Source organism: Moschus berezovskii, chromosome 20 (assembly GCF_049115385.1).
Source record: "Moschus berezovskii isolate FMDL1 chromosome 20, NW_MosBer_1.0, whole genome shotgun sequence".
Classification (NCBI taxonomy): Eukaryota; Metazoa; Chordata; class Mammalia; order Artiodactyla; family Moschidae; genus Moschus; species Moschus berezovskii.
Genome location: NC_142479.1, coordinates 44,824,449 through 44,852,238, shown reverse-complemented (window position 1 = coordinate 44,852,238; position 27,790 = coordinate 44,824,449). Strand labels below are relative to the sequence as shown.

The 27,790-nt window shown below is 50.3% G+C and overlaps 1 protein-coding gene across 4 annotated transcripts; it reads left to right on the top strand.

Annotated features, from left to right (window-relative positions):
- PMP22 (peripheral myelin protein 22) lies at positions 1 to 27,790 on the top strand. 4 transcript variants are annotated; one of them, XM_088828921.1, is made up of 6 exons: positions 2,575 to 2,744; positions 3,314 to 3,569; positions 4,320 to 4,436; positions 5,612 to 5,711; positions 20,080 to 20,220; positions 26,471 to 27,790. In XM_088828921.1, exons 3-6 carry the CDS (start codon positions 4,359 to 4,361, stop codon positions 26,632 to 26,634), a joined length of 483 nt encoding a protein of 160 aa, XP_088685047.1. In that variant the 5' UTR covers positions 2,575 to 2,744; positions 3,314 to 3,569; positions 4,320 to 4,358; the 3' UTR covers positions 26,635 to 27,790. The 4 variants fall into 4 exon arrangements, with proteins under 4 accessions (XP_055263313.1, XP_088685047.1, XP_055263310.1 ...); XM_055407338.2 differs by lacking the exons at positions 2,575 to 2,744; positions 3,314 to 3,569 and adding an exon at positions 1 to 146; XM_055407335.2 differs by lacking the exon at positions 3,314 to 3,569 and having other exon boundaries at positions 4,325 to 4,436.

The following is a 27,790-nucleotide window of genomic DNA, read 5'->3' as shown; positions in this document are numbered from 1 at the left end:
CTTTTCGGGGATCCTGGTGGGAAGCAGCAGGACTAGACCTGCCAGCTGCTGTTGTCTCGGCTGCCCTGTCCCAGGAGGGGCCTGCCTGACACGCGTCTGAGTGTGAAGAGAGCCGCGTGGAGGAAGGGGTGACCCTGTTTGGCCCGGTGAGTTGTCTTGGCAGACTGTGCCTCTGGATGGTGTGTGCTCATGATTTACGGAGCGCTTGCTGCCCAGCCCCACGCCCTGCAAACCACAAATGGAAAGGATCGCAGGGGAGACCGCGCGTGTGTGTTGGAAATGACCAGAGAATCCGAGGGTTTCTAAAATCCTTGGCTAAGAGCTGGATATACACTCTGGCTGGGGAGGCCAGAAGGGCCCTCTGTGAGCACCTAGAAACCCCGGCACATCCAGAGTTGAAGGGAGGAAGGGGACCAGACACGCCTGTCCTGATGGAAAACAGCTCCACGCACACAGCTGGCAGGTGACCTTGGATTGTAAGCAGGTTGGGGAGAGGCTTCCACTTGTAACGGAGCCCTGGCCGGGACCTGGGTGTGGCTGAGCTGGTGACATTGCCCTAGGCGGCAGCATTTGTCTTCTACAGCTGGGGGCTGAGTGGGCAGGAGGCAGGCGAGGGGCAGTGAAATGACTGATTGACAGGGACGGGTGGGTTCAGACGTCCTGCCGTGTGACTGTTGTGTGACCTGGTTAATGACTAAAACCTTGGGTGCAAAGGAAAGGAAGAAATGAGCCATACTTCACCATGTGTGCACTTTTCTAGATGTCTATATTTCATTCAGAAGTTTAGCTGGAAAAAAAGACAAGAAGGGAAGAAAATCCTGAGTAGATATGCTAATATTTATAAAGTGCTTAGAACAGTCCTGGGAACCTGGTGATCATGTCAATGTTGGTTTAATAAATAAAAAGTCTGAATGGCACAAAGGCAGGCAATAATTCCCAGGGCAAACCCAGCCTAGAATATGACCCAGGAGGAAAGTGATCACTCCCATTCGTTTAGTTAGTCCTTTCACCTACAACTGTGCTTTCAATCTAGGGGACTGTAAGCGATTTTAGTTTAGGGGGTCGGGCTTTACTTAAAAGGTTGTTGTGAAGATTAAATCTGAAATAATAATAATAATAGTGACAATTTCCTGGGTACTACTGATCATTTATTTGGTTCCAGACACTATGCTAAGTATTTCACACACTATTTCTTCTAATTAACACCATAACCCTTTAAAATGGGCATTCTCAGTCCTGTTTGCAGATGAGAAAACTGAAGCACCCCGAACCTCAGCAAACTGACCAAATCCACAGCCCTGAGTAAGCAGGTTTGTTTGAGCCTTCATGCCTAACCAGTGTACCACACCGCCTCTCACAGACCACTTCAGAGTCCTGCTAACCCACCTGCCATATCACTGGGCAGTGAACAAAAATTTTCCAAGGATTCGTCTTTTTAATCGAAGGATTTTTGAAAGACCATTGTTTGAAGAATTTTTTCAAATTATCTTTGCTTGAAGAATGTATAATTAGCTACCACAGGCAGCTGCTTTCAGATAGTAAAATAAGTAGATGGGGGTATTTGAGTCATTCAGGGCGGCGATGTTCTGTGACACACAGTGCAGGCAGGTTCTGGTGACTTGTGTATGACCTGCTGCGTTGGCAGGCAGACCTGTAACTCCCACCTTCCCGCTCCGCGTTAAGGCGGGCTCCCAGAGCGTCTTCCCCTTTTACTCGGGCGCACCCACCTTGCGCCCGGAAGGGCTATCCTCTCTCCCCGTGACGCTGGGCGGACCGCCTTCAGCCGGCTATGAATCAGCTGATTTCCCTGGCTGCTCTTCCCCCACCTCAAATGGCCAACTCCCCACCCTGTGGCCGGGGACGCCTGCCCAGGCCGGGCACCAAGCCAGCAAACTCGCCTGGAGCGTACCCGCTTGTGGTCTGCATTTGCCCAGCGACCCCCGGGCGCGCTGTCCTGCAGTAGGCAGCCTTTTCCCCTCCTCCTCCAACTCCCCCCAAGCAGGCCCGCTAGGTCCGTCTCGGGAATCCGAGGCACCTGGCGCACCGCCTGGGCGTAGACGGGATCGCGCGGGCGGGCTTGGTGCCGGTGAGCCCCGCTAGGACGCCGGGGCAGGCCAGGGGCGCCAGGACTCCAGGGGAGGGATGTCTGCCTGCGCTTAAGTGCCATCTGCCCCTATCCGTGGGAGGGGCATCCAGGCTGGGCCTCCGCGTGGGCGCGGTCCGAATGCATGCGCCCCAGAGCCCGGCGCTGGGCACCCGCGGGGGCAACCTCTGATCGACTATCCCACGTGGGCGGAGGGGGCGAAGGGGCCAGTATATCGGTCAACTCTTGGTCTCGGTAAAGTCAGCGAAGGGAGGGGAAGCGGAGGTGAGAAAGCTGCGCGGTCTGCTAGTTTGCAGGATAAGTCCCAGCGGTTTTGCAGTCATCTGCTTTCTCCCGGGGCGCAGCGTAAGGCCCAGGCTGTCTCTTGCCCTCCCTCTCTCCCCGCTGCCCTCTCCCCTCCCCGAGTCCCGCCCCCCTGCACACGCTGACCCAGGGACACACCCTATTGCAGCGACGCAGACAGGGCGTTGTTCCCGTTAAAGGGGAACGCCGGGAGCCTCCCTCCTGCCCCTCGCTTGGCGCGCGTAGCCCCGCAGCGCAGCTGTCTTTGCGGAGGCCAGCCGCTGAACGGACGCACGGAGTGTGTGCTCGAGGCAGCTCTGAGGATCTCTGAGGATCGGGGACAGCTATCTTTTGGGCCGTAAGTGCTTTGGCCGGGAGAGTGGAGGAGATGGAGGAGGAACGTGGACATCTTCCATCGACGGCGCCAGAACGCGCGGAGCAAGGGGGCGCGTTCCCAGATCCCTGGCGGAACACCGCCTGTCTGGCATCGTTCCTGGGGGGCTTGTAAGGGTCTGGTATGGAGAACCTGCGGGTCTGTGAACCGCCGGGGGCGCGGGTGCTGATGTCTGGATGAGGGGCAGGGGCGGAGGACTTTTCGTCTCGCTGGAGAGTCGCCTACTCGGAGACTCGCTGGCAAAGCAGTCCCTGCGGTGGACATCTTCAGGGTACAGGGTCCCCGCCCCCCCCATTTTCTAGCTACATACCCGTTCATCTTTCTCTTGTCTCCCCCCACTTCCCCCCGCCTCCTCGGCGTGAGGAGTCACTGGATTTAATTTAAACCTTCTGGGAGACGTCAGAAAACCCTGCTTATTTCCTCTGCACGTTCCAGGGTTTTTTTTTTTTTTTGAAAGTGTTGCTGAAGGAGAGGACGGAGGGGCCTGCGACTGGGTACTTTAAACACTGAAGTTTTTGAATCGTTGTTTCTAGCCCAAGACTCTGTCCTTCAGCAGTTCCCTAAACGCAGCTCCGTCTTCGCAAACGTGCGGATCCTCCCGCAGATCAGACGCGGGATGTGAGGTGTGGGGTGAGGACCGCACCGCGGCGGATAGAAGAGGTCCTGCCGGCTCCGTGCGGCTGCATTTATTTCTGGGGGGCTCACCCCGTTACCTCCGCCTCTCCTTCGCACGGACACTTGCTCCCCTCCAGCCAGGCCCCTGAGCGCATCGGCCCGACCAGCGCCCGGGTAGGGCAGGAGGCGCCGGCCCCAGCAATTCTCCCGGGCGGTTCTTTCCTCTTTCTTCGGCTCTGCGCCTTCTCTCCGGGGCCGCGGGTGTCTTTGCCAAGCGGTGCTGGGTTCGGGGCGGCTCCCCCGAGCGGGCCAAACTTGGGTGGAAACTCGGAGCCTAACGAAATGCGGAGCGCTCTGGGGTCTGGGGACCCGGCTCCCCGCCGCGCGCTCTCCCTCCCAGCACGCCGCTGGTATCCCCGGGCCTCTCGCTGAGCCCTGGGCCTCTGCCCCTCGCTCCCACCTCCACTCCACCGGGAGAGCGCTCGCTCTCCCTTATCTGCCCCTCTTCCGCAGGCTGGGCCGCCCCCGCAGCGCCCGGGTGGGTGGAGGCGCGCTGCAGCCTCTGCTTGGCACTCTGGAAAAACCTCCCTCCCGGGGAGACTTCGACGTGCGTCTTGCGTACCGCTTGTTTTGTTCCAAAAGCAAAAGATACTCGGCCCGGCGGGCTGCGGGGCGGGGATGCTACGGTCGGCTGCTGCCCTCTCTCGGCGGCCATGGGGCGGGGTGGGCGGGCGGCGGGCCAGGCCTGGGCATTCCAAGCGCAGGACCCTCCCTCCTCCCCTCCCTCCTCCCCTCCCTCCTCTCCTCCCTCCACCCCTCCTTCCTCCCCTCCCTCCTCCCCTCCCTTCTTCCCTCCCTCCCTCGCTCGCCCGCTCGGGCCAGTTCTCCCGACCTCACGTCCAATTCGGCTGTGTCTCCTGTCAGACCAGACGGAAACTCCGCTGAGCAGAACCCGCCGCCAGAATGCTGCTTCTGCTGCTGGGTATCATCGTCCTCCACGTGGCCGTGCTGGTGCTGCTGTTCGTGTCCACCATCGTCAGCGTGAGTGTCCGGCCGGGCAACGCGCGCGGGTGGGGCGCCCGGAGCTAGCCCCGAGCTTGGCCTCCGGACCACGATTCCCGCCGCGCCCCCTCAATGAGTCTCAGACATCCTCAGGCCTTTTGCAGTTTCTGGCAGTCCGCGCCTTTTCAGTAGTTTTTGAGAAAATCAGAGCGGATTCAGGGGTGGGGAGGAAGCAAGCAAGCACTGGGCTAGGTCAGCACACAGACCTCTCTTTAAGCTAAAGAATGGCAGTGCAGATCCAGGGTCCCCCCTACCCCTTCATGTGATAAGCTTGTTTGGCATTTTTCTTGATGGGGCGGGGGAGGTGGGGAGGTGGTGGTTGTCCTTGAGGAAGGAAGTGGAAAATTTAGGAAGGTCTGTTTTTTCTCCAAATGTCATCTATCAGATGGGTGACTTTGTTCATAAACGGACTTGAAACTGGCAAGTTAAGATTAGATTTTCCTTAATGGTTCATAGTCCCAGGTCTGTTTTGTGTTGTGCACAGGACACCTTCTTAGAAAAGCCTCCTCCAGTACAAACAGATCATTGGGATAACTTGCATTACAAAATCAACAAACATCCAGCTCAGTAGGTTTTAAACTCATTTTCTTAAAGATGAGCCCAGGTTTGGGCAGTCATGCGACTGTGGTCTTAACTTCTTAATATACGACAAGTCCCAGGTATGATGTTCTTGCTTCGTTCAAAGGTTGAAAAATAATTATGTTGGGGACTGATGAGTTGATTCATCACTTACCAACATCTTCCCAACATCTTAACTGTAGGTTGACAGGAATTACCAATAAGGAAATGAGTTCAGAGTGGCCGTGGCATGGGGACTGGCACTCAGGAGATCAGGGGAGGAGAGACGGCTTGGATGCAGGTGTCCTGGCTTAAGTCCATGGCTCCTTCTACTGCCGTACACACCTTGGCACAGAGCAACTCATATTTGTGAGGTTCTTTTCCACTTACAAAGTGCTTTTTACTTGCAAAGCCCTGGCTATCCCCTCGACAAAAGGTTTGGGACAGAGCACCATCTCTCCCCTTTCTCTAGCACCGTGGGCTCTGGTTGGACGGTGGCTGAGGCTGCGCTTTGCCTTGCCTTGGTCTTCTCCCCCACCCTGTCTGTCATTCCTCACTGCCTCCTCTGACTTACTGTATCATCTGGTTCTTTCTAGCAATGGATGGTGGGCAATGGACATGCGACTGACCTCTGGCAAAACTGTAGCACCTTCTCCATGGGCAGTGTCCAGCACTGTTTCTCGTCATCAGCAAATGGTGAGGATGGTTTTTTGTTCCACAAACTCGTCCTGGTCTGTCTGTGACATGCCTCTCTCTCCAGACCTAGAAGCCCTTGTTCTTGGAAGACTCAAAAGCTAGAGCGGTTTTGCTGGGCTGGGGTGAGATGTGGTCAGGGGCTGGGAAGCCAAGATAAAAGGAGAGGGGCGGTAGCTTCACTGGCTAAGCTGAGATCTCAGGCAATTTTTGTACATTCTCTCTACCTGGAGAGAAGCCCTAGACCTGCCCACCTGTTCCTGCTCATCACTTAGTGTAATTCTTTTAGTGAGTGAAGAAATGAGGATGCAGATAAGCAATGATGATGCAAAATCTCAGGCAGATTCTGCTGGGAGTTTCGATCCAATGAGCAAGTTTGGTTTGGTGGTGGAATATCCAGGAGTGCCCTGGGTCTTCCTGGTGCAGTGATGGAGGGGCTGTCCCGGGGATCAATGGGCCCCTTTTGGTCTCCAGTTACAGGACTTCCTCTCTGGGTCTTGGGCCTCAGCGATCCCATTTAGCCATCAGAGCTGTAGAGTGACTCCTTGTTGCAAGCTGGGGCACTGACACTGTTTGCATGCCCCCAACCCGAGCCCGGGGATATTTTTACTCTGTCCTCAGCATCTTTGCTTGTGAGATGTTGGAAACCGGGTTTTCTTGGGTTCAGGTTAAAGGGATTAATTGGCAGCGGAAGCATACTCTTAGATCCTTGCAGTATCCAGAAAGAGGGAGGGCTCAGCAGGGCCCTGGGGTCTGTGAATGTAGAGAGGCAGTGATAAATACGATGCAGTCTTTTTAGTGGCTGGAAAGTGTCTGGTGGCAGCGTGGACCCTGGCAGGGGCCACAGTGATGGTGTTGAGGACACAGTGGACCAGGCTCTTCACAGTCTCATGTTCCAAAGGATGTGTCCTCAGCCTGGACATGAGGTTTCAGTGTGACCGCAGCTGCCCCTTGATCAAATATTTCTGTTGAAGATGCTATAGCCAGTGACAGAAACCATTTCAGATGCAGTTGAACAAGGCAGGCGGGGCAGTGGCCATTGGTTCTGGCTTCTCACAGTCCAGTTTCACTGCTGGACTTTCCTTCTCTGGGCTATGTACCCAAACTGTCCCTGAAGTATCACCAACCAAACATCTCTAACCTCAGCATAAAGAGAAACTGCTAGAACTACTCGAGGAGGATAGCCAAGCAGTAGAAAACACTGTTTTATGTGTCTGCTTTCCTGGGGGCAAGAAAAGAGACTCCAGTCCTTGTGGAAGGGAGCAGTCCTTAATTCTTTTCTCTGAGTCTGTGAACGATATTGAATTAAAACCACCCTTGAGGCTGTGTGGTGAGTTGGTAGCCAAGTAACTGAAACCCTCAGGAGTGTCTGAGCATGTGGCCGGAGCACTGCTTGGCCCCAAAGCCGCAGCATCCGGTGTCTCCTGGGCAAGGTCTGGCTGAAGTTCCCCGAAAGGCTGAGAATGGGAGGTGCTCTGCTCCCTACTGACACCTGGTGACCATGCGTGGTGACTCTGCCCACGAGGGCTGGCTTTCCCTGAGACCCTGGGTACCCAGTCGCACCTCCCCCAAGTGGTGTGTGGCCATGTGGAGTTGGCAGGGGATTCTACACTCACAGGCCCGGAAGAGGCAGTTTTGGCAGGCATGTTCCAACCCGGCTGGGTTTCAAGAGGGGTGAGTCGGCAGAGGAGCAGGGATCTAAATTGTCCTGCAGCAGGGAAGCGATGTTCGTATGCTGCTGGCCTGCCTTCTGCGTTGACCGTGGTCAGTTAGGAATGGCTGCTGTACCGTCCTCCCAGCAGCTCCCAAAGAGGCACTGGTGTCATTTCAATTGGGAACTTCCCATTGCTCAGCTGGCTTTTTGTGTTCAACCTCATCTTCTTGGATTTGCTGACAGTGACCTTGGAGTGTTTCATCTCGGGTCTTTATCCAAATCCACGTTGTTGTTTTCCTGGGGCAGGGGGTTCCAAGATCCTGCTTCTCCCCTACACCTGCCTTCTCGTCTCTCCCAGGAAGGGCGTTTTTGAGGAGCTCTGGACAAGCTGTGTTTGTTTGCACTTGAACTTCTAAGTAACATGTTCCCATTTCAGCTTCCCCAGTGGTCAGTATCTCTGCTGTCATCTTCTGATGGGTCAGCTTGTGTTACAGCCTAAGCTCTGATAAATTTGAATCCTCTGGGCCTCCTTTGCCTTTTGGATTGGGTTTAACCATTTCTGTGCCAAACAAGAGGTGAAAAAATACACAATTAAGAAAAAAATTAGACTGCCTTTACAGATGAACCCTGTTAGTCATAAACCAGTCACCTTGGTTTGTATTTGCTCTTAGAATGTTTCAAACATACCTTTTACTTAAGTCACTGAAAGTAATTTGTTATTGATACTTGTTTGTGAAGAATATGTCAACAAGTTTGTTATGTGAAAATGCGTTGGTTTACGTGACTTGCTGTTTTTTTTGAAGGGCATATCTTTGTGTGAGTGGTGCTGGAGCCCTGCACCTCTGCAGGGCTTCATTCTTCTTTTTTTTTCTTATATGAATGGTGCTTGTTACCACATTGCAGTCAAACATCTATGTTACATAGTTGGATGGAGTCAGATTTTCCTTGAACTCCCTCTTTGTATTAGAGTTGGTTTTAGATTTCTTACTAAATGCCCTCAACTTTGTCTGCTTTTCCATTATCTAAATCCTTTTACATACATTTAGAATATAAATCCCTGGCTCTATCCTGATCCTGGCTGCAGGCAGAGGTGAAGGAGACCACTAAGGGAATATTTATCATGACCTTGTTTTGAATGCCTCTTGGCTCAGGGCATACAAGGACTTGTAGACTCTGGACTTTGGCCCTGATAGTCCTGAGCTCTGAATCAGGAGGTCACTGCGGAGGGGATGAAGACAGCATAGGCCTGATGCCCGAGGAGTGGGGGCAGGCAGGCAGAGCCAGAGTTCAGGAAAGGAAGTGGAAGGCAGGTCTCCTGTGGGAGGTGGTATTTGATCCATCCTCCAAAGGATCGGCAGGATTTAAATAAACACAGGCAAGGAGGAGGCAATTCCCTGTTGAGGCAATGACATGACCTAAAGCAAGGGGAAAGGTAATGGAGGGACGTGTTAGACCAATGGCTAGCATTCCGGTTGGGATTAAGATTGACCCCACAAAACAAAACATCTTCAAATGGTAGTGACTTAAATAAGATAGTTTATTTCTCTTTCTTTCAAAAGAAGTATGGAAATAGGCAGCCTAACATCGATATGGCAATTCCAAGAAACTATCAGAGCCATAGACACTTTCTACCTCATTTCTTTGTCTAATCCTTATGGAACAGACAGCTGCTACAGCGCCAGCCATTTCATCTCTGCTTCAAGCCACAGAATAGAGAAAGGAGGAGGAGAAGAATGCGTCCCCCTCCCTTTTAATGAAACATCTTCAGATAGACCACACACTTCTGTTTTTGTCTTTTCCTGCAAGTCAGTCACAGAGCCACACCTAGTGTCAAGGGAGGCTGAGCATGGAGTCATCTGACTTCATGGGAAGCATGACTTCTTGATTCACAGAAATTTAATAGCAAGCACTTCCCAGTAATCCTGGCTTGCATCGCTTCTCTTCAAGGCTGTGACCACCCCCGTCCATACCCAGTCATACTCTGACAACAGCTCTGGTGCGTCCTATGCTGTTTCAGAGTGGAGCCCTATTACTTTAGGGTTCTGTAAATAGTCCATCTCTGCCGTGTCCTGGGTCCCTTCAGCAGCACAGTGACCTGTGCCAGCAATAGACGATCCTTCGACTTCCTTCTCTCTCCACTTTTCTCTCCACTTCCCCAGTCATTAGCAGCTCTCACTGTTTCGTGATGTCTCTTGAATCCTTGTTTCCTCCCAGTCTAGTCCTCTCTTCCAACCTCCAGACCAGCCTGGCCAGCCACCCACTGGACAGTTCTGCTGGGATGTCTCAGAGGCGTCCCCAAACCAGCCAGCCTTCGTCCTCCTCCCCCCAGTCTCTCCCTTGGACAGTTTCCAGTATTTTAGTGGGCGCTGTCCCACCGTCCAGTGAGCTCCACACTCAGAGTCTGCCTGGATGTGTCTCCTCTTGCTTCTCGGAGCCGTCCTGGTCCCACTGGTCACTCGTCATCCCCACCCACATCGCACCAGGGCCACTGCAGCAGCCTCCTTACTCCTGGTCTTTCTCTCTTCGTTGTTCCTTATTTTGTACATCGGATCCAGGATGATATTTAAAAATACAAACCTTGTCCTATCACTCTCAGTTTAAAACCTCTCAGAGGTCCCTTTGGTCTCCATCTTCAGATGAACGTCTTTGCTAAGGTCCATGCGTCTACCTGCATGATCTGCTCCTGTTAAACCTCACCCCATCTCTTCTTCCCTTCATCTTGGCATTTCAGCCTTCTCTCGCTTCAGTGATCATGGACTGCCTGCCTCAGGATGTCCCCTCGCCTTCCTTCTCCCCTTTCTCCCCGGTCCCCTCCCTTCTCTCCTGTGTCCTTTCATGCAGGACTCTTCACTGAACACCTGTCTTGCAGAGGATTCCACTGCAGACACTGAGGATGCCAGTGGATGTGAGCTCCCATTTTACTGGGCAGATCAGTCAATAAATGTGGGTAATCAGGAGGCGGTGATAGGAAGGATGAGGAGAACTAAGCAGGGTGATGTGTGGTCAGGGATTGGGGTGGGGAAGAAATGACCTCTTGAGGATGACCAGGAAGGAGTCAGCCACAGGGACATCAGGGGGCAGATTCCAGACAGTGGGACTGCCTGAGGACAAGGTCCCTGGGGCGGGAAGGAGCCTGGCAAAGCTGATGCACAGAGAACACAGGGGATGGAGAAGCAAGCCAGCCTGCAGGGTCTTCTAGATCCTAGGAGGGACTCTGGGGCATGTGGATGGGGTTCTAAGTTTCATGATTTCATTTAGACCTGCTCTGTCTTGTATGTATTTCTCAGCTGTTCTATTCCAAGTTGGAGTAACAATCCTGTGCATTTATAAGGCAGAATATGTCAGAAATCTTACCAAGCAGAAACCCACCTATCTATTTCCAGCAGTAGCAACCTTACGACCAGCAGTAGGTTGTAGGCAGCCTTAGACCAGTCCTTTTGATTCAAAGTCAGAAAACAATAAGTCTGGCCAGTCTCAGGAGCCCCTCCCTGACTTGAGCACCATGTGTCTTCTGGGAATGTATCTCCTGTGATCACCAGGTTTATCTTATTTATCCGTTTGGCGGCATTGCCATTTCGGCAAGGACATCAGACCATTTCCTCGTCTGTGGCTCAGCTTTTGGTCAACAATTTTAAAAACACAGGAGGCCCTCTGCACTTAGGGGCTCATGTTTTGCAATTTAGCATCTTTGTGGCTCCCTGGGCTAACCCACAAACTCTGTCCCAGCAATGGCTCTGGATTCTACACGCCCTTGTGGGATGCAGAGGTCCCGGCAGGCAAGGGAGGTGCAGGGGTGGTACGAGGTGCCCTGATGCTGATGTTTCAACCCTTGGAGTCTCTCATCAGATGCCAGCACCTAGGAGTAAATTCAGAGGCTTGTGCAGACCTGTGTCTCACCGTATGGTGCTGGATGCTCAGTCTTTGCTTTTTAAAAAATGTAAATTGCTTTCCCGGGATTTTACCAGTGTTGAGAAAGCATCCTTTGTAGTTCAGAAGCTGGTATTGGCCATGGGGCGGCTTGAGGGTGTGGATGTTGGCTTTTGGTGCCCAAGAAAAGGATGCCTGGCAGGAAGGCTTCTGAGTATGCGCTTATCAGCACACACGTAGACTCTGACGCTGGCAGGGGCTCGGGAGGTCATCAGACCCATTCCCTTGCCCCATGTCACTCACTTCAGACCCCTCTGCAATGTACCCATTATATGCTCATCCTACCAGTGACAGGGAACTCACTACCTTTCAAGAGACTCCCTTTCATTTCAAAGAGCTAACAGAGTGGTCTATTCATCCATTCTTTAACTAGACTGAGCGTGTGCTAGGTACTGGGCACTCTTCCAGAAACTGAGCCTATGGAACTAAACAAGAAATACCACTCCCTGCTCCAGTGGATTGAGCTCACAGTTACTCGGGGGAGATGGAGGAAAGACAGTGAGTCACTGTGGGCAGTGGAGAGTGCTCTGCCGGAGATGGCTGGAGTGACCGATAGCAGGTCGCCACTAGGGAGGGAGCAGCTGGTCCCAGAAGGCCTCTTCCTGCCAGAGTCACGTGGACGGAGGCTTAAAAGATGGGAGGGACCAGCTGTATGAAGAACCACAGGAGGAACATTCCAGGAGGTACTGGAAAGGGCCAGGTCCTTCGGCAGGGAGGAGTCTGGTGTGTCCACCAGTGCTGGGCCGGCATGATTGAGTGCAAGGCTTCAGGCAGGAGAGGACAGGTTCCGATGCTGAAAAAGCCAGCCCAGACATATGGAAGGGTCTGGAGCAGAAGGGGGTGTGATTTGATTTGTGTTTTGAAAACGCATTCTGGCTGATACATTGAGAAGGTACAGTGTCAGCAAAGCACTTGGATTTAGGAGTCTGTGGCTCCGGGTAGACGTCTGGGATGGACATTCAGATTTGGGGTCATCGGTGTCCACAGGAGGGTATTTAATGTCTGCAGGGGAATTGATGAGAGGAGAGGTGGAAGGAGCAAGGGGTCCAGTGTGAGTCTTGTGACATCTGGTGGCTGATGGGGGCAGGAAGGAGCGGGCAGAAAGGTTGGGGAAGAGGGCCCCATGATGTAGAGGGGGCGAACTGCTGTGGGATACTGTCATTAAGAAATTACTTAGCTGTGGGACTTCCCTGGTGGTCCAGTGGTTGGGCCTCTGAGCTCCCATTGCAGGGAGCACGGGCGTGATCCCTGGTTAGGGAACTGAGATCCCACATGGTGTATGGTACAGCAAATAAAAAAATAAAACAACTTTAAAAAAAGAAAGCAATCACTCAGCTGAGGCCACGTCAGAACCCTAAATTTTCAGTGGTTTCTGGTTGTCTTCATTCATGCCTGGAGGCTTGGACCTCATCCTCAGGGTGTCTAAATCCCTGTCGTGTCCCTGGAAGCTGTGGTTTTATCTTCCCAGGTCTCCCCTTCTCCAGGTGGTACTTGCTCCTTGCAGTGACCTTTGTTGCTGGTGAGAGTCCTCTGCCTCCCATCCCTGCCTGTGTAACATGTTGTCTCTGGACCATAGGCATTGGCCTCCCGGTGCTGCTCAGCTGCTGGCTTGTGGTTGTCCTGGCAGGTAGATGCACAGAGAAGGGGTCTCTTTCCTGTGGCCACCCCATTCATTCTCCTCCCTGCTAGACTCTGTGCATGCCAAACCTAAAGAAAGGCTGAAGGATCATTTAACTCTTTAGATTTCAAACATGCTTTTGAACTTCTTGGGCTCCCTGGTGGCTCAGACAGTTGAGAGTCTGCCTGCAATGCAGGAGACCCAGGTTCAATCCCTGGGTCAGGAAGATGCTCTGGAGAAGGGAATGGCTACCCACTCCAGTATTCTTGCCTGGGAAATACCATGGACAGTGGAACCTGGTGGGCTACAGTCCATGGGGTCGCAAAGAGTTGGACACGACGGAGCGACTAACAACACTTTGAACTCCGCAGCACCCCAGTGGATTGGCACCATGAGTCCCTGCTTTTCTGCATGGGGTCTGCCTCTCAAAAGCTGGTTACCTGGGGCAAGTACCCTCATGGCCTAATAGGGTAACGCTCGAGGCGAGGCCTGGGGTGGTTGCCCATCGCATCCCATGCATCCTGAGTCCTCTTCCCATTCAGGATATAATTGTGACATGGGGAGATCTTGAGTGGACACCGCCTTTGAGCTGGGCCTTGGAAATTGGGTAGAACTTCAGTTGGTGTGGGGAGAGAGGAGAGTGCATGGTTTGCTGAGCTTGGTGGGCTGGTGGCTCTTAATTTCCATGATGCTTGGACAGAAGGCCTCTGATTGTTTGCATATGGAGAATGCCTTTTAAACCCAAAGATCCTGAACCCCTCCCTCCACCATGCATCCCCCTCTCCTCTGTACATCCCCTGCCTCCCCTGGGCAATTGAAATGTCTTTCTCCTCTCTTCCTTTCTGAAGTCACTGTGGCCAGACTCCACATGTTCAAGAGTTCTTGACAGCACAAACACAAAGCGTTCTCTGATCAATCAATTTGGAAACAATTATTTAAAATCTACTCAGGCTATTCTTATTAATGGTAAGACTTTTCAGAACCTTGAGTACAGTACTGTACATTGCAGTGTCCAAGGAGGGATGTTAATATACTTGACCATAGAAGCCACTTCCTCTATTTTTCTGTGTGTGTGTGTGTGTATGTGTGTGTGTGTGTGTATGTGTTAGGTGGCTCAGTTGTGTCTGATTCTTTGCGACCCCATGGACTGTAGCCCACCAGGCTCCTCTGTCCTTGGGATTTCCCAGGCAATAATACTGGAGTGGGTTGCCATTTCCTTCTTCAGGGGATCTTCCTGACCCCAAGGATCAAACTCACATCTCCTGCATTGGCAGGTGGATTCTTTACCATTGCACCACCTGGGAAGCCCTCCATTTTTCTGTTTAACAATTTTTTGGGAAACACAGCCTAACCTGACCCTCCTGTTACTAGAGTTTTCCAACTAGGGAATGGAGGAAGCCTGAAATAGCTGGACATTTTCAGTAACCTCGGAACCTCAATGACTGTATTATATTCCGTGTTCCAGTTTGAAGACTAGTGGGAATAAGACTGTTGGTGTCAAACCACACATATAAATTAGACTCTGGAACAAATTCTTCTGCCCATGAGGGAGCCTCTTGGTCAGGAGGGCAGTTAACCGAGTGACGGTGTCAGGTGCAGCCTGAGCGCCTGGAACATGAGTTCACTCATCGTCAGCCAGAGGTTTAGCTGGAGTCGAAATGCCCCCCAGGATTTGAGTTGAAAGAGCCTCCTGCATGGTCTTCCTTATCCTTGTGAGCTCCCGGCCAGGGTCTGTGGGCTGAAAGACCCCACATGGCTTTACCCTCTGGCTGCATCCATGTGGGTCCCAGGGAAAGTGAACCCAGGGCCCAATTTCAGAGCTTACCAGCTGGTGGGATGGGAAGAAGCTGGAACCCTGGGCAAGGACCACTCGGTCCCTGATCAGGCTCCTGCCAGTGGGCAAAGCAAACATACAGCAAAGTCCTCCTGGATAGGATGGAGGCTGCTTGCAAGCCAGCAGCCTCTGGAATGACATCCATCCCAAGAAGGAAGGAAAGTGGCAATCTGCGGGATGTCAGTGGGGAGGGTGCCAGGTAGTTCAGTGGTAAAGAATCCATCTGCCAATGCAGGAGACGTGGGTTTGATGCCTGGTTTGGGCAGATCCCCTGGAGAAGGAAATGGCAACCGGCTCCAGTATTCTTGCCTGGACAATCCCATGGACAGAGGAGCCTGGAGGGCTACAGTCCATGGGATTGCAAAGAATCAGACACAATTGAGTGACAACAGTGGATAGGGAGGTTAGCAGGTGGGTCAGCAGCTTTGAAGACGGCCCAGCGTTCTGGACAAGGGCGGCTCTCACTCCCCCAGTGGTGATTTACCACAGTGGCTCCTTCCTCCTGGCTCAGCCTCCCCAGCTCATGCTCTGACTCAACTGCCACTGCCCTTCCTTTCACTCTTAATGGAGTCAGAGAGCTTTTGTGAATTGCCAGAGTGGGACTCGAGGTTTGGGGGGCAGGCGCTCGGGTGTGGCTCTAGGCTTTGAGGAAAGGAGGCAGAAGGACTCAGAGGGGCCGGTGCATTGAAGAGGGTTGCAGCCTCCCTGAGCCCTTTGCTTGCCAGCTCATTGGCCCTGGGCTAAGAATACAGCTGAGGGGGCAGATATATTTCCTTCATAGCTTAACTGCTGTGGTGGTAGGAATCTGACCTTTGGTCATTGGGCATCTCCAGCTTTCCCTTCTGTGGCGGGGAGGAGTGGGTCTCTGCTGGCCGCCACCGCCTAGCCCACGTCAGAAAGCTTCAGCAACCCTATTACCTGACAGGCTTGTCAGAAGAGCAGGTCTGCAAGGAATTTGGGGTTTTTTAATTCCCGGGCTTGGCACCAACGTTGGAGGTTAAAACGCTGTCACTGGGCATTCCACAAATAGTTGCCGGGCACTGAGCAAGGCCTGGAGAATGACCGTGGGTGCTGGTCATGGGCTCTGCTAATGACCCTGAACTTGCAGTTTGAGAGAAAAGAGTATCACTGGCCTGGAGCTTGGGTAGAAGTTCAGATTCGCCACCTGGCATGTTGGCCTCACATTAATTTGACTTTGTATAAAACAGGACTGCAGTGGACAGCATTTTCCTCTGCATCCAGGTCTCTCCACTCTAATCACTGTTTTCTGTACATTGGATGTATTTGGCTATAGTAGAGGTTGGCGTCTGATGCAAAGAGCCGACTCATTGGAAAAGACCCTGATGCTGGGAAAGATTGAAGGCAGAAAGAGAAGAGGGTGGCAGAGGGTGAGATGGTTGGATGGCATCACTGACTCAATGGACATGAATTTGAGCAAACTCTGGGAGACAGTGAAGAATAGGGAAGCTTGGAGTGCTGCAGTCCATGGGGTCACAAAGTTGGACACGACTTAGCAACCGAACAACAGCAACAGAGGTTGGCAAGCAATGGCCTGCAGATCCAGTTGGGACCACTGCCTGATTGTGTAGATAAGATTTTAAGGTGAACAGGCCACACCCACTCATTTACATATTGAATGAGGCTGATTTTGTGCTAAAATGGCAAACTTCAGCAGTTGCCGTGGAAACCATATGACCTGAGAAGCCTAAACGATTTACAGTTTGACCCTTCACAGATAATTTGCCAACCTCTGTGCTGAAGCTCTTATAAGAACTGGTATCAGAATTGTATTGAAATGGGCTCTGCTCTCAAATGGCATTGTGGTTGACACCCTATAATAGCTTATGTGGACACAGTTGTCCACCTTATTTCTTGGTGTGGCGCAGATAAAGATACCCTAAGGACCCCCTCCCCACCGTCCACCATAGTCTACAGCTACTAATTTACTCTGCCCCTGAGCTCAGCCTTTCAATGGAGTTATTTGTATTGTACAGAGCTTTTATATCAGCATTCTTACTTGATCATTACACAGTCCTCTGAGGTAGTTGGTCCCTCTTGTTAGCCAGTTAAGCAGGGGGTACCCAGGCCTGTTTTGATGGAGCACATGGCCTAGCCTGGTTGGGGCCACAGCCTGTAGGTTTAAGGCACATACTGTCAGTAGCATTCCTTGCTGAAGAAACGTTTACTTCTCATCTTGATTTCTTTATCCAAGGGATTATCTGGGATAGTCTTTTAACATTTCCAAATTTATTTTGACTGATTTGTTTTGAATTTCTACTTTCTGTTTTTCTTTAGTTATATTTACACCTTGTGTGCTTTCTTTTGATATTTATTGAGGTTTTTTTGTTGGTGCCTACTGCATAGTTGGTAAGACTATCCCATGTGTGTTTGAAAATTTTATCGTCATCACGATAGAGACATATAATAATGTATGTCTTATCATATTTTTGATCTACTTGATTTACCTATTCTGAGGGAGGTATGCTGCAGTCTCCCACAGTGCTTGTAGCTGTATCAGTTTCATCTTATACTTCAGCCATTTGTTGCTTTGTATTTTTTCCAGGTCACACTGTGCACAGAGGTTTATGACTTTTGTTTCTTTATGATAAACTGGAAATACCATGAAATGGCCTATGAAATAGACCTCTTTGGCCATCTTCATCTTTTTCAGTTTGAATTCCAGTTGTCTGATGCTGTTATTACTATATCTTTTTGTTAATATTTGCCTGGTGCCTCTTTTAAAAAACGTTTTAACTTTTAACTGTTGTTGGTTTTAGGTATCTCTCTTGTATCAGACTCTAGAAAGGAATTACGTAATTCAGGATGGAATTCTACATCTTGTAATGATTTACGTTACTGTGACTGATAATATAGTTGAATTTATCCTACTTTCATCATGTATGTGTGTTATTTATTGTGCTTCAGGTTGAAAACTTTCTTCTTCAACTTTGTATTCCCAGAGCTCAAAACAGTAGGTTTTTAGCCAAGGCCTGCTGAATAAAACCTTCCTTGATTCCTTAATTCTGGTTTGATTAGAGAACTAACTTACGGAAAATTAACTCAGTTGTAATGAGGTTGGCATTAAAGTTCAAGTTCCTGGTAAAAGAAATTTTGAGAAGAATTTAGTGACATTATTAAATTTAAGAGACTTTTCCTATTGATGTAGTTTTAACTTGTATGATTTTGAGTTTTCTCTAAATGTGAGGCCTGGCAGAAATTTCTGTTATTAATGAGAGTGGAGATAGAGACTAAGGAAAAGATCTCAGAATTGGAGAAAGAAATCTAAGATGTTGCCTGCACCAACCATGCTCCTTCTAAGGGTGTGCCTTGAAGGCCATTCCCCATGATCTCTGTTTTAGTTCTATACTTAGTTTTAGATTTATTTTTGTGGCTCAGATTTCTTTATGTTTCCAACTTCACCTACCAAACTGCTGGATAATTGCTTTATTCAAAACGTAGAGACTTCCCTGGTGGTCCAGTGGCTAAGACTCCATGCTCCCAACCCGGGATGCCTGGGTTTGATCCTTGGACAGGGAATGAGATCCCACATGCTACAACTGAAGATCCCATATACTGCAATGATGATCCCAGTGCAGCCAAATAAATAAATTAAAATAAAGATTAAAAAGATAATATTATGGCGGCAGTAGCTTTGTTGCAGACTGCTCCTCCAGAAGAACCCCTGCACTGGCTGTGAGTGAGTGAGTGAGTGATAGTCGCTCAGAGTGAAGGTCACTCAGTCATGTCCAACTCTTTGCAACCCCATGGACTATAGCCCATCAGGCTTCTCTGTCCATGGAATTCTCCAGGCAAGGATACTGGAGTTGGTTGCCATTTCCTTCTCCAACTACACTGGGTAGAGTGGTTCAATGAGAGATATAAAAATGAAGTCAGGATGGCTCACAGCCCATTAGGTATCCTTTTCTAACCTTAATTGACAAAGAAATTGAAAAGATTAAAAAAAGCATATGGTCCATCAAGGTAGAAAGAACACCAGACTAGAACCAAGGGCCTCCCAACCTTGGCCATGCCGATGGGGCTCATTTGAACATCTCCAGAAATCTCTCTCAGTACAAAGGGCCTGGGGCTTCTTCTAACTCTAAAATGCTTCCAGAAGATTCTTCCAATCTTCCATGAAACTCTAGTCACAATTGACCTAATCAGCATCCTTAAAATTCTTCCATGAACTACTTGCAACTCAAACCAGGGTCATCTTCGTGAGGTATTGATGATAAGCCATCCAGATTTCACAGTGTTTTCTACTGTGCTAAGCATAGGCATGTATTTTTCTAAGCCAATGCACATTAGTCTGTTCCTGACTGTGGAGGAGCAGACCCTGGGTCTTCTCTAACTGATCTTCCTTGTTTAGAGCAGCACCCACCCCCAGGATTCTTTGGCACTTGGAAGGAGGGATGCAGGAAGGAAGGATGACAAGGCCCCTGGAGGTCTCCAGGGGGAACCTGGCGGGTTCCTGTCTGTGATGCCAAACCCAGGTTTTTGCCTCTTGTCAGTTCCTTTTGGAATTGACATTCATTTGTAGTAGATGGTGAACTACAGAGTTCTCTTTCTTGCCTGAATTTCAGTTGGATGCTTGGAGATTTGATCTAAAGCTGGTGGTTCAGCTAAGATAAGGAAGTGTCATCTGTGCTCCTATCTGATGGCCAGACTGAGCGCTGACTGCTCTGAGATGAGCTGGGAACAGACACAGTGTGGCTGAGCAAGTGGTTCAAAGCTAAATAAAGCATGCTCTTCCCATCAGCATCTTCTTCCAACTTTCTGCAAAATTAGTCTTGGCTCCAACGTCATTTTCTTCGTCCCAGCCGTCCCCAGGATCTCTCTGACTCCTTGGGGGATGCTGACATTTTGAACGGTGGTTTGGAACTATTCTCAGAATCCAGGGGCTCCAAGAAGCCCTTCAAACTCCCTGAGGACAGAGAGAGAGAGGAGGCAGAGGGCAGGGTTCAGAGCCCCTTGAACACACGCATATCTGTGTAAGTAACTCATTTGGCTAAAAGACTGGAAGGAAATTTAATATATTTTAACTTGATTTTAGCTCCTTGTGGTGGGACTGAGTATTTTCTTACAGCCTTTTCTTAAAATGTCTACAATTAAACATGTATTAATACCTCTTTTTTTTCCCTCCCAAAGAAAGCATGAAATAAAGAATGACTTTTGAGAGTGGGAAAGTGAATAGCCTGAATTTCATTCAGAAGAGGGCTGCTGCTCCTGACTGGGGGTGGGTGTGGCTTTCTGCTGCCCAGGCCACGCCCCCTGGCAGAGCCCCACCCCTCTGGCTGGCCAGCGCTGCCTTTTCCTAACCCCGTGTCTCCTCCCTTAGAATGGCTGCAGTCTGTCCAGGCCACCATGATCCTGTCCATCATCTTCAGCGTTTTGTCTCTGTTCCTGTTCTTCTGCCAGCTCTTCACTCTCACCAAGGGCGGCCGGTTCTACATCACTGGGGTCTTCCAGATCCTCGCTGGTAAGTTGGAGAGGACCAAATCCCCGTGGGGGCTGGGCTCCCCCAGACTGCATGCAGGATGGTCAGTCAGGTGGGCGTGGCTCCAGAATGACTGACGTGCGTGAGTCCTCCCCCTGGATGGATTTCATACAGGACAGGGGTGTGTGTGGGTGTGAATCTGGGAACACTCCATGAAAAGGGGTGCATGGGGAACAGGACTTAGGAGCTCTGGAAGGAGGGCCCCTAACCGTGGGATGGAACTTCAGTCCAGGAGGCATCCTCGGAGGTAAATGTTGAGAGTGTCCATAGAGCAGAGGCCAGTCTTGAGGCTGGATTTCTGTAGCTCACATTGTGTGCCCTGGGAAGCACCCCTGCTCCAGTGTGGAAACGGCCCCAATATACTGCCTAGATTGCTCCAGGGTACATGTCTCCCTCTCTAAGCAATGGTGGAGCCACCTGCCAAATCTTTCTCTCCTTTACTCCAGCCCCTGGAGTCCACTGGGCTCCTGTTTACCAGCGTCTTCCTTTTGTGTAACATGTAATGCATGGTCACTTCCAGACATGGGGCCATGACACCAAGATCTGCTCTGCCCCCTCCCTGAACTGCCTCGAGCAACCCCCTTCGCACAGGTTATTCACATGGTCTGTGTGCAGAGTCCTAGACGTGATGCCTTCCCGCTCTTGTCTCTGGATACTGGCCCTTGTCTCACTTTGTTGCCTTTTATCCTTCTGTCCATTGATGACCAGCTGACTGAGTCCTCAGGGCACCAGAGAGACATAGGAGGTAGATGTGATGGATTTTGTAGTCCAGGCTAATAACCCATAAATCCCGTATGTGCTGGAGTATATCTGGGGGCTGTAAAGTATTCTCAATTCTGACCTCTGATTGGGCAGTGGGTAGCATCTCTTGTTTAATTGCTGGATCACAAGCAGTCATTGGAGGGTTGAAAACAGCCCACATGTCCTAGATGGATGGATGGACGGGCAGGCAGATCTCATGACTTATGCAGGGCTGTATGACAAAGCCTGAAGTTGGACACCGATGACCGTTTTCTGGAAGACAGAGAGTTACCTTTCCCTGGAAAAAAGAAGTAAACTAGAAAACCATTTCTCCTCAAATCCCTAAATACAGCAGGTCAATGTACACGGTTTGGAATTTCAAAATCAAATAGAGCTTGGCTAGTTGCACAGGTTTCATTATACCAGCTAAACTTCTCAGGTATTACCAGCTTAATTAAAGTACTAATTCTGCCATGAGAAATAATTTCTGGGGATGACCATCAGTCACCCCATTTCCAGAAGTAACAGAGAATTATGATGTATTCTGGGATTTCTTTTTTGGCTCCCTATTTACTGTTTGATATCAGAGGTGATCATTTCCTTTGTATCAATGACTGTGTCCTCAAGAAAAAGGGACACAGACTTAGGGAGCAGAAGTTTCATAAAATAATTATATGTGCTGTATACACTCTTGTTATGTTACTAATAAATAAGCTGAGACTAGGAGAGGCTACATGAAAGCGCAGCTCATACAAGGACACTGGGATGTCCCCACTTCCTCCCATCCCACATGGAATGAATAATATATTTAGAGATTCAGAATCCACTCCAGTTTTTAATGAATACAACACCCAAGGCAGAAACTGCTTTTTATGTGATCTTTCATTGAACCTGACTGACCATGGAAGATGAGTTCAAATCTACATCCTTTTTGATCCCCAAGTTCCCAAACATCTGTGATGAATGAGTATATGTGTCAGAACTGATGAGTAGTCAGACTGAAAATATCAGATGGAATGAACTTATTACTGCTGAAGGGGCATCTCAAGGCAGGGAGTATGTTATCTTTTTTCCTCTGAGGTATTTTAGCTTAAAATTCTCTAACAATGTCTTTTTAGTAAGGTCATTTTCAGTCAAAACTAGAGTCCAGAGATGAGTACTTCATTGCAGCCTGAACACTTTTCTAATCTAAAGTTTATTTACTCATTCTTACTTGTTTCACCGTTTGGATTCTTCTCCGAACTCAGTCCAAGCCGTTCAGTACTCTTGCCACGAAAACCTCTGAATTTAGAAGCACTTGATTTGTTCTTGCATTGTCCCTTCCAGATCTAGCTTCTTATCTCTCATGAGACTTCATTTTCGGTTGTTGGTTTGTCAGCTTAGCAGTCCATCTGTGAATAGGAAGTTACTGAATTAGAAATGTTGATCCAGAATAGCAGTTGTACTCTATACATCTAAGAGTGTTCTGTGCTTGTTCTCTCCCGGCAAAAGAACCTGAGAGCTGGTCTAAGAAACCTCAGCCCTCTAGAATGTGGCATTTGAACTTGCTGAAGCATCTTTCCACTCTAGTTGGGATCTAAGAGAGTGGGGACTTCCCTTAGAGATTTTGTGACTTTCAGCGTCTGACAACCCTGCTCTTGTGTGTTTCTCATCTCATGATCTAAAGGATCCAGTAACTAGGGAGACTGCGGACAGTGACTACAGTCATGCAATTAAAGGATGCTATCTCATTGGAAGGAAAGCTATAACAAACCTAGACAGCATATTAAAAGGCAAAGACATCACTTTGCCAACAAAGGTCCATCTAGTCAAAGCTATGGCTTTTCCAGTAGTCATATGTGGATGTGAGAGTTGGACCATAAAGAAGGCCTAGCGCCAAAGAATTGATGCTCCTGAACTATGATGCTGGTGAAGACTCTTGAGAGTCCCTTGGACTGCAAGGAGACCAAACCAGTCAATCCTAAAGGAAATCAACCCTGAATATTCATTGGAAGGACTGATGCTGAAGCTGAAGCCCCTATACTTTGGCCACCTGATGCAAAGAGCCAGCTCATTGGAAAAGACCCTGATGCTGGGAAAGATTGAAGGCAAAAGGAGAAGAGGGTGGCAGAGAATGAGATGGTTGGATGATATCACCAACTCAATGGACATGAATTTGAGCAAACTCCAGGAGACAGTGAAGAACAGAGGAGCCTGGCCTGCTGCAGACCATGAGATTGCAAAGAACTGAACACGACTGAGTGACTGAACAATAGCAGCAACAAACTGGGGAGACAGTTTGGGGAGGGTTGTTGGTGATAAAGGCTGGTGATAGCCTGAGAAATTACCCCTAAATATCAAGGAACAAATCAGAAAGGCAAAAACCAGCCAAGCAGTAAACAAAAAGAAGAGTAGAACGGAGTGAGGAAGGGAGGAAAGGAGGGAGCAGGTCCACAGTTGCGGGGTGCGGTCCGCAGGCAGGTCGGGCCCCGCAGGCAAGGTCCACTCAGGGCAGGGCAGGTGCTTCTTCAAACACTGCATCCTGTTGGGTGGAAGCCGCCAGAATCCGCTGAGCATCCCTGGGGCTGTTGCAGCTGGAGGGTCTCCGTAGCTTCCTGTTGGAGGGCCTGGCGGTGTGGACTCTAGACACGCAAGTGAGCGTGCGGGGAAGGCAGGTGAAAGGCTGTGTGGAGCTCTTCCGCTGACTGCAGACCTGGGAGCCGTCTCTGCCTGGCGCTGCCTGTCTTGCTGCATCATCCCTTCTCCGCTTATAATAAGCTGAGAGTCTCACCTGTAAGAACTATCTTTCCTTGATTACATGTTTCTCAGTTTGGCTGTTTCCTGAAGACGTTTCGAGAGGCACCCCGCTATCCTCTTTGGTGCTTCTCAGTCTTAGCTGCACATCAGAATCACATTTTTTTTTAAAAGGGGGTGCTTTTAAAAAGGGCTTTCCAGGGAGCTCAATGATAAAGAATCCGCCTGCCAATGCAGGAGACGTGGATTTGATCCCTACGTTGGGAAGATTCCCCTGGAGGAGGAAATGGCAGCCCATTCCAGTATTCTTGCCTGGAGAATCCCACAGGCAGGGGTGCCTGGCAGACTACAGTACAAGGGGTCGCAAAGAGCGGGACACAACTTAGCTACTGAACAGCAACAAAAGAGCATTTAGAATAAAAACCTGGGGGAGGAATAAAAACCCAGTTGCCCTTTCTGTTCTGAGTGGTTTGAAGTTGATTTAAGTCGGAGACCACGTTTAGAAACGCTGGTTCTGGGTGACTCATCATAGCTGTTGCCCTGGCCGGGCCAAGATGGGCATCTTGTAAGGCTGGGGAGTGATGTGTGAGGCTGCAGGGGTCACTCGGAGGTTGAGAGTGGAAGGAGGGACAGCGGCTTACCTATTCCACGGGAACCTCCATAAATGCATCACCACCTACTGGTGGCTGAGAACGCGAGCCATAGTCCCCTTAACGGGGGAAGTGTTTGACTTTTCATGATTCCTGTATGGCACTGCCTGCTCTGTATTCCAGGGCACGTCTGTTGCTTTGCACACAGACAGCCTTGTAATGATATATTCTGTAAAACATCAGTCTCCCGACAACAACAATTATCAAATGTGTCTCTTCTCGTTGGCTTTGTAAGTGTATAAGCTTATAGCTTCTTGAGGCGAAGCACACATTCCTTTACTTCTGAGATCCTCCCAGGGCGGATGTCACATAATTAAGCCATCCACTCAGTCGCTGCACTTGTGAGTCCTGTTTCTCTTGCTCCCCCAGGTCACAGATGGAGTGTTTTCCCTTTGCTGTTTTCTATTTGCTGGGGAATTCTGGGCCCATCTGGTCTGCACAGGTGTCATGGCATTTCTCCATGCTGGGTGGACGTGGGCCCCATCCGGAAGCCCTGCCAAGAGGGTGGGCACCGTCCTACCCTTCGGATGCTCTGTTTAAACCTCCCTCTCCCTTGGTCAGGCCTCCTCTTTGAGAGCTCTGCTCTCATTAGGTAGGTCAGACAATGAATTAGCACACTGTTGAGGTGAGCCATGGACCTCGAGGCAAATACAGTGTGTTTCCAGCAGGTTGACACTGAAGTTCCCCTCCATGATAGTTAACCACCTACGACATCCCCATGGACAAGATGTCTTTGCTTCTCCCAGGCTTTCAGGAGGTGGAAGGTCCTGGAGCTGACCCCGCTGGGGTCCCAGGCCTGCCGTATGGCTCTCTCAAGGTGTGGGCAATGCAGTGGGAGTCTCCTCTCTCAGACTTGCAGAAGGACAGTCTTATCGGGGTGCTGAACATGACACATTCCCACCTCTGCACTTTGTTCAGACAGAGCCACAGTGTCCAGTGAAATAGCCCAAATAGCAGTGAGGTTAGATGTAGGTGGTCCAGCCTGGGGGGCCCTGGTCCCACAGGCATCCCACATGCTTGCTGGACTCATAATAGAATCACTCAGAGCCTGTCAAAGCCGCTGTGTTCAGGAGGGGACAGAGTGGCCTTTGTGTTGCTGGGGCTAGGGTGCTGACCTCACTGGACCCCTCCCTGCAGGGATGCTGACCGTCCTTGTGGGCAGGGACCGTCATGCTGGAACTTGCCTGCTGCATGAGGTCCCAGGTGGAGGTTTTTCTTGTCCCTCCCACCCCAAAGGCTGCATGGTCCACAAGGCAGGGGTGGGCTGACCAGCCTGCCCGTCTGAGACCTTCTCACCTTCATCTGGGCTGCAGACCAACCCTGGGGGACCACAAGTAGTTAAAAGGGACCTGGCGCCATGAAGCTTGTCCGTGATGGCCTCCTCTCTTGGCTGTGTTCTTCCTCCTGCGTTCCTCCCCCATCACCCCATTCCTCTCCACGTGTTCCTCTGTCTGCCTAGCAGTGCCCACGGGCGTTGTTGCTCTGTCTCTGATGTATTGATCCTGCTACCGGGGTCAGCACAGCCTTCTGCCCTGTGCTTGGCGTGAGTGCCACTCAGATAATGATAAAGTGTTGCTTTCCGTGGTTTCAGAGACCACTACCACCCATCTATGGAGCGTTTCACAGCTTCCAGGGGCTCCACAGCCAGCCATCCTTGCAAAGAGATGGATGGGCTTCGCTTGCCATCTGAATTCTTGCTGGTGCCCTTGTGTTGACTGGCCATGGGTGACAGTTAAGGGAGATGAGGCAGGAGAGAGGCTGAGGGGCCCGTGACCTGGGTCAGGTGGACTGGACGCAGAGAGAGACTGTTTCCTGGTTCCTGTGCCTTTCCATTCCCCCTGGCAGTTCTGGGTCTGGTGGCAGATTCCTGCCTGAGATGGACTTGCCTTCTCTCTCTGCATCCTACGTCCTTCTCCCTAAGAAAGAGAGAAGGGTGCCCTGGTGTGTGTGTGTGTGTGTGTGTGCAAGTGTGAGGTAAGCTGGAGTCTGGGGGAAGAGCAGAGTGGGTAGGGGAGGTGCCCAGGGTCTTCGGGAGTCTGGGTTGGGGGTGGCGCAGGATCCCTGCCCCGTGACCCCTCCTGCTCCCAACTGGTCCCTCTCCTTCCCAGGTCTGTGCGTGATGAGTGCGGCGTCCATCTACACGGTCCGGCACCCGGAATGGCATTTCAACTCGGACAACTCCTACGGCTTCGCCTACATCCTGGCCTGGGTGGCCTTCCCCCTGGCACTTCTCAGCGGTGTCATCTATGTAATCTTGCGGAAGCGTGAATGAGGCCTGGGGATGGGACGGCCAAGGCTCTGAGCTCACGTGGGGAGGGAGGAAGCAAACCGGAAGCCAGGAAAACAAACAAAAAAAACGAGCTAGCCAAAAAACCCAAACTCAAACCAAACCAAACAGAAAGCAGTGCGGGGGGTGGGGGGGTCGTTAGTGTTGATTGAAGATGTATATAATATCGACGGTTTATAAAACCTATTTATAACACTTTTTACATATATGTACATAGTATTGTTTGCTTTACGTGTTGACCATCAGCCTTGGGTTGAACCTTAAAGTAGCTAAGGAACTTGACATCCTAACCATATAATCAAGCTCAGTTGTTTTTATTTTTTTTAGTTTTTTTTTGTTTGTTTTGCCCAGAAAGAAAGTAAGCCCATCACGCCCCTTCCCCTTCATCTGAAAGAAGTTACCTCCCTCCCACTCCACCTCATTTAGACAACCAAAGTGTGGGTAGAAACCCTGAATGGCCCAAAGCCTTTAACTGTGGGTGACCCGCTGTGTGACACAGACACGCGCTGCCCACGCCTCTGGGTGCAGCCTTACCTGCACTCAACAAAACCCCTAAACTGGAGCCCTCGGAGAATCGCGACTTGTGGCTTTGGAATCCTTGCCCTGGAGAGGGCGAGGTGTCCCAGTCACGTGTCTAGGTTAGAAATCGGTGACAACAAACCTACGAAGTGGTGCTATGTATTTACCATTCCTTACGATCACTAATCATCTAAACGCCTCACTGGAAATTCAATTAACAATTTTACAACATAAAGCTGAACGGAGACCTGAATAATTCTGTGTAATATAAATGGTTTATAACTGCTTTTGTACCTGGCTAGGCTGCTATTATTACTATAATACATAACAACGCACTGCCTTTATCACTCCCACATTTCCTTATGGTCGGAGCATCCGGACAAGCTTCTAGACCCCCTGGGATGGTGGGATCCCAGGATGCAGCAGAGTCTAGACTGTCCTCTGCCTCCAAGGACTGTCTGGCAATGACTCGTACTGGCCACCAACTGTAGATGTATATACGGGGCCCTTCTGATGCCAAGACTCCAGACCTTGTTTTTTCCTTCTTTTTTGCTTTGCTTTTTCTGATTTTATACCAACTGTGTGGACTAAGATGCATTAAAATAAACATCAGAGTAACTCA